The sequence below is a fragment of the Silene latifolia genome, chromosome Y (assembly GCF_048544455.1).
Source record: "Silene latifolia isolate original U9 population chromosome Y, ASM4854445v1, whole genome shotgun sequence".
Classification (NCBI taxonomy): domain Eukaryota; kingdom Viridiplantae; phylum Streptophyta; class Magnoliopsida; order Caryophyllales; family Caryophyllaceae; genus Silene; species Silene latifolia.
The window spans coordinates 132,779,306-132,785,384 of record NC_133538.1 but is presented as its reverse complement, the minus strand read 5'-3'; the positions used below and the strand labels follow the sequence as shown (position 1 = coordinate 132,785,384).

At 36.0% G+C, this 6,079-nt stretch overlaps 1 protein-coding gene across 1 annotated transcript; it reads left to right on the top strand.

The window, feature by feature from the left end:
• The first annotated feature begins 4,053 nt into the window (after positions 1-4,053).
• Positions 4,054-4,770, top strand: LOC141628947 (uncharacterized). The gene has a single exon (XM_074442029.1). The coding sequence runs from the start codon at positions 4,054-4,056 to the stop codon at positions 4,768-4,770; it is 717 nt and encodes a 238-aa protein (XP_074298130.1).
• The last annotated feature ends 1,309 nt before the right edge of the window (positions 4,771-6,079 follow it).

Here is a 6,079-nt window from a genome sequence, read left to right as displayed (position 1 = left end):
AAGATTGCCTCATGGAATATCAGAGGGGGAAATGACCCTCTCAAGCAGCTGGAAGTCCTGGATTTCCTGAGATCCCATAGAGTTGATATTTTTGGAGTTCTTGAAACTAGAGTCAAAGAAAAGAATGCTCAAAAAATTGCTAGGACTATTTTTAAAGACTACAAAGTGGTTAATAACTATAAAGAGCATTATAATGGCCGAATCTGGCTCATTTGAAAGCCTTCTAGTGTGACTGTCACCCCTTTGCTCTACAACTCTCAATTCATCCACTGTGAAGCTTTGCACCATGCCACTGGTCATAAGTTTCATGTGACTATGATCTATGCTAGTAATAATGCCCGAGAACGTGACACTCTTTGGTCTCATCTCATTAATATCAAGAATGCTGTCAAAGAAGGGCTTCTCCTTGGAGACTTTAATGTAGTTAGAACTGCTGAAGAACATGTTAGTAAGACTCCTGCTCACCTTGCTGACATCCTTGATTTTAACTCTTGCCTCTTGCAGTGTGAGGTAGATGATGTTTATGGTACTGGTAGTGAGCTTACCTGGAATAATAAGCAGGAGGATGAGGGACGAGTCTGGTCCAAACTAGATAGAGCCTTGGCAAACTCTTCCTGGTTCACCACTTTCCCTGCTACCTCTGCAAATTTCCTAGCTCCTGGTATTTCTGACCACTCTCCAATTCTGGTTACTGTGTTTGAGGATCAACATGTCCATGCACGTTTTAGTTTCCTAAACTGCTGGATTGAGCACCCTGATTATCAAACCACAGTCCAGAATGCCTGGATGGAACCTGTCAATGGTTCTCTCCAATTCAAGCTTTTTGCAAAACTAAAAAATGTAAAGACTAAGCTCACTTTAATGCATAAGCACAATTTTACTGATATCTCTTCCCAGATATCTGCTTGCAAGGACAAGCTTCACCAATGTCAACAACAACTCCAAGCTGATCTCCACTCTACTGCTCTCTTGGATCAGGAAAGGGCACTGTTTGCAAAGTTTGTGCAGCTAAAAAAGACTGAAGGAATTATGTTAATACAAAAATCTAAAATTGAGCATATTTCTTTCAGTGACTCCTCTTCTAAGTATTTTTATGCTAGGATACATGATAGGAAGCAGCAGCAGATCATTGGGCAAATCCAAGATAAAGATGGTCTGGATAGATTTGGTCTGGATGATGTGGCTGCTGGATTTGTTGAATATTATAAAAGTCTCCTTGGTACTTCTGTAGACACTTCTCCCCTGGATACTTCTTTTCTCCAGCAGGGACAATGTGTAACTGATGAGGACATCTTGGGACTGACCAAACCTATTGAGAACTCTGAAATTAAGAATGCTCTCTTTAGTATTGGCTCTGATAAAAGCCCTGGACCTGATGGGTTCTCCTCTGCTTTTTTCAAAACCTCTTGGGATTTGGTGGGCCCTGATTTTTGTAAGACTGTCCAAGCTTACTTTAGGAATGGCAGATTAAGTAAGCAGGCTAATGCTACCCTAATTACCCTCATTCCTAAGAAACAGGTCAGTAGTTCTGTTAAAGACTTTAGACCCATATCCTGCTGCTCAACTTTTTATAACACTATTAGTAAAATCCTCTCCAATAGGATTCAGAATGTCCTACCTCACCTCATTGGAACTGAGCAAGATGCTTTCATCACGGGAAGGAATATACATGAAAATATAATGCTGTCTCAGTCTCTTGTTAAAGGATATGGTAGGAAGTTCTTAACCCCCAGATGCCTTATAAAGGTTGATCTCAGGAAAGCTTTTGATTCTCTTCAGTGGGCTTTTGTGAAAGATATGTTGGCAGCTTTTAAGTTCCCTCAACAGTTTATTGGCTGGATCATGGGATGTATCTCTAACTCATGGTTCTCTATTAAGCTCAATGGAGCTGTTCATGGTTTCTTTCAAGGGAAAAGTGGCCTAAGGCAGGGAGATCCTCTCTCTCCCTATCTCTTTGTCCTCAGCATAGAGATTCTGTCTCGATATCTTAGGAAGATCTGCATTCAGCCTAATGTATCTTATCACCCTAAATGTTCTAAACTTGGCCTCACACACCATATTTTTGCAGATGACCTAATGATTTTTACCAGGGGTGATGTGCCATCTGTTAGTGCTGTGTTGACAACTTTACATGATTTCTCAAAATGGTCTGGACTTCATGCTAACACTGAGAAAACTGATGTGTACTTTGGAGGGGTTCCTACTGTTGTTAAAAACCAGATTCTTCTTGTCACTGGCTTTTCTGAGGGTCACTTCCCATTTAGATACTTGGGTTTGCCTCTTAATGTTGCAAGGAACACTGTTGAGACTTATGGTACTCTGCTCAGTAAAATTCAGACTACACTACATCACTGGACTATCAAGTCCTTTTCTTATGCAGGCAAGGTCCAACTTTTAAACTCTGTCATATTTGGAATTACAAATTTCTGGGGGGCTTGTGTCATTTTGCCTAAAAGTATCATCAAAATCATAAACAAGCTTTGTAAAGATTTTTTCTGGAATTCTGAGGATGGCAGCAGGAGATTGATCTTTAAAAGTTAGAGGAGCATATGCACAAGCTGGGATGAGGGTGGTTTTGACATAAGAGAGCTGCTTTCTTGGAATAAAGCTCTGGTAGCAAAATGGCTTTGGCTTATCATACATAAACAAACTGGTCTCTGGTTTACCTGGACTCAGGCCTACAATTTCTCTAATATGGTTTTCTGGGATTTAATGAGCAAGGATAGGCACTCTGAGAGCCTCAAGAGCATCATCACTGTCAAGAATGAAATCCTTCAAAGGACTGGCTCTCAGCTTGCTGCTCATCAACTTCTTTCCTCTTGGACTGTCCATGGAAAGTTCAAAATTGACATGGCTTATAACTGGTTCAGGACTGCTCAAGTTTTTCTCCCATGGGCTCAAGCTTTAAAGCATCAGTTTATCCTCCCTAATCATAGTTTAGTCACCTCCCTGGCTGTTCAGCAACAGCTGGCAACAGTTGACAATCTCATAGGTCGAGGGATGATCATTCCAAATAGATGCATCTTATGTAAGCAAGCAATGGAGACTCACACTCACTTATTCTTTAGTTGCCCCTTCTCACATGCTGTCTGGACTGCGCTTCTTCATGGGCTAGATATTGAAGGCGGAGGGTGTGACTGCAAAACCGAACTACTCGAGTATGCATAGGAGTAAACGCAGACATTGGAAGAATGGCTGGTTCAGAAGTAGCATTGCAGCTGCTTGTTACTATATCTGGGCTGAACGGAATGCTAGAATTTTCACAGGGAAAGAAGCAGAGGTTGAACGACTAGTTTATGTAATCAAGTCGACAGTTAGTACTCGTATTCTAGGGAAGATTTCTACCATACATTATGCCCATATGGCTAGTCAGCTCTATAGGCTTTGATCTCATAGCCTAAGTGGATATGCTTGTATTGAAATCTTTGTCCTTTTTCTTCCCCTTTTATGGATGAATAAAAAGGACTATAAATTTTTTGCAAAAAAAAATAATAATAATAATAATAATAATAATAATAACAACAACAACAATAACAACAATAACAACAACAATAACAATAACAACAATAACAACAACAATAATAATAACAATAATAACAATAATAACAATAACAACAACAATAAGAACAACAAAAACAATAGCAATAAAAACAACAATAACAACAATAACAATAATAACAATAACAACAATAACAATAATAACAATAACAAAAAAACAAAAACAACAAGAACAACAAGAACAACAATAATACTAAATAATAATAATAATAATAGTAATAATAATAATAATAATAATAATAATAATAATAATAATAATAATAATAATAATAATAATAATAATAATAATAATAATAATAATAATAATAATAATCTAGTGTCCTTTTACCTAAAGGGATTGCTAAGAAGATTTATAAAATGTGTAAAGACTTCCTTTGGAGTATTGAAGATGGGCAAAGAAGGATGGTTTTTAAAAGTTGGGAGAGCTTATGTAGGCCTAGAAAGGAAGGAGGGGTTGACATAAAGGAGATTCTGAGTTAGAACAAAGCACATATGATGGGGTGGATAAAGAAGCTTGAATCTGCAGCTCCTAATATTTGGGTCCAATGGGTTAATGCTTATATTCTTAAAAGTGTTAGCTTTTGGAACTTCCAAATTACTGCTGCCCACTCTTGGTTTTGGGGAAATATCATCACTTGCAGGGATCATCTCATCTCGTTCACTGGTGGTATTCAGCAAGCTAAGCAACTCTTGCTTACTCCTGAATATAAATGCCTGATTTATGAAGGTTTGAGGAGCAAAGGGCCTGTTTTATCCTATCATAGGACTCTGGGTGACTCCCTTAACATTCCTAAGCATTCTTTTATTGGGCTTCTGGCTGCTGAGAATAGTCTGCCCACTGTGGATAATCTATGCAAGAGAGGGATGGTGCTTGTCAACAGGTGTGCACTGTGTGAGAGTGCTGCTGAAATGGCTGCCCATCTCTTCTTTGATTGCCCCCTTTCTGCTGAGGTCTGGTCTCAGGTATCCCGTTGGCTGCAGGTGCCTTTTCAGGCTAGCTTATCTCAGACTCTTCGTTGGTACAAGCTGTATAACAGAGGGTCTGCCCTGGTAAAAAGACAGCGGATATGTCTTCTGTTGTGTGCTATCTATCTTATCTGGAAGGAACGCAATAGAAGGATCTTCAAGGGACTTAAATCCTCTCCTGCTGCTTTAATTTGGCAAATTCTGTACCTAGTTAACATTAGACTACAAACTTGTGTTAGCTTTTGATGGTTTTGTTTTGTCTGGGTTTTCTTTAGGCGCATGTTATTTTATTTAGGTGGCCACACTGGCTCCCTTGTAGATTGATGGACTTTGGATCTGTATCCCTTGATTATCTTTAATGAGAATAGATCCTAATCTTTCTGCAAAAATAATAATAATAATAATAATAATAATAATAATAATAATAATAATAATAATAATAATAATAATAATAATAACAATAATAATAATAACAACAACAACAATAAAACCAACAACAATAACAATAATAACAATAATAACAATAACAACAATAACAACAATAACAATAATAACAATAACAAAAACAACAAGAACAACAACAACAAGAACAACAATAATACTAAATAATAATAATAGTAATAGTAATAGTAGTAGTAGTAGTAATAATAATAATAATAATAATAATAATAATAATAATAATAATAATAATAATAATAATAATAATAATAATAATAATAACAACAACAACAACAACAACAACAACAACAACAACAACAATAACAACAATAATACGAACAATAACAACAACAATAACAACAATAACAACAATAACAACAACAATAACAATAACAACAACAATAAGAACAACAAAAACAATAACAATAAAAACAACAATAACAACAATAACAATAATAACAATAACAATAATAACAATAACAATAAAAACAACAATAACAACAATAACAATAATAACAATAACAACAATAACAATAACAATAACAACAAAAACAACAAAAACAACAAGAACAATAACAACAAGAACAACAATAATACTAAATTAAATAATAATAATAATAATAATAATAATAATAATAATAATAATAATAATAAAAAAAATAATAATAATAATAATAATAATAATAATAATAATAATAATAATAATAATAATAATAATAATAATAATAATAATAATAATAATAATAATAATAATAATTAGGTCACCCTAGTAAAATTGCTGCCCCCAAACTTATGAAGAAATTGGCAGACATTTATTTCACGATTCTTTCTTTGCCTCGAGTCCTGTTTTCTCTTTGACACCACGCCAGTTGCTTTATGGCGAGTCTCAAATAGGTTCTCACTCCTCCGATTGGTTACGTGCGGTTCTTATCTCAGGGTTGGGGCAGACTATGAGCGGGAGGACTTACCGTAGTGTGCTGGGGTATCGTCTTAGTGTTCCGTTATTCACGGTATCTAGGCCCTGTCCTGCTTGCTCTCGGGTTTTTCCTGGGGATGTTTTTGGGGACCACGCTGTTTCTTATCTTGGCATCGTGGGTGTTAAACATCGCATAACCTT

Excerpts from the sequence above, each read along its gene's own strand:
- LOC141628947 (XM_074442029.1), top strand. The coding sequence starts at position 4,054 with ATGGGGTGGATAAAGAAGCTTGAATCTGCAGCTCCTAATATTTGGGTC.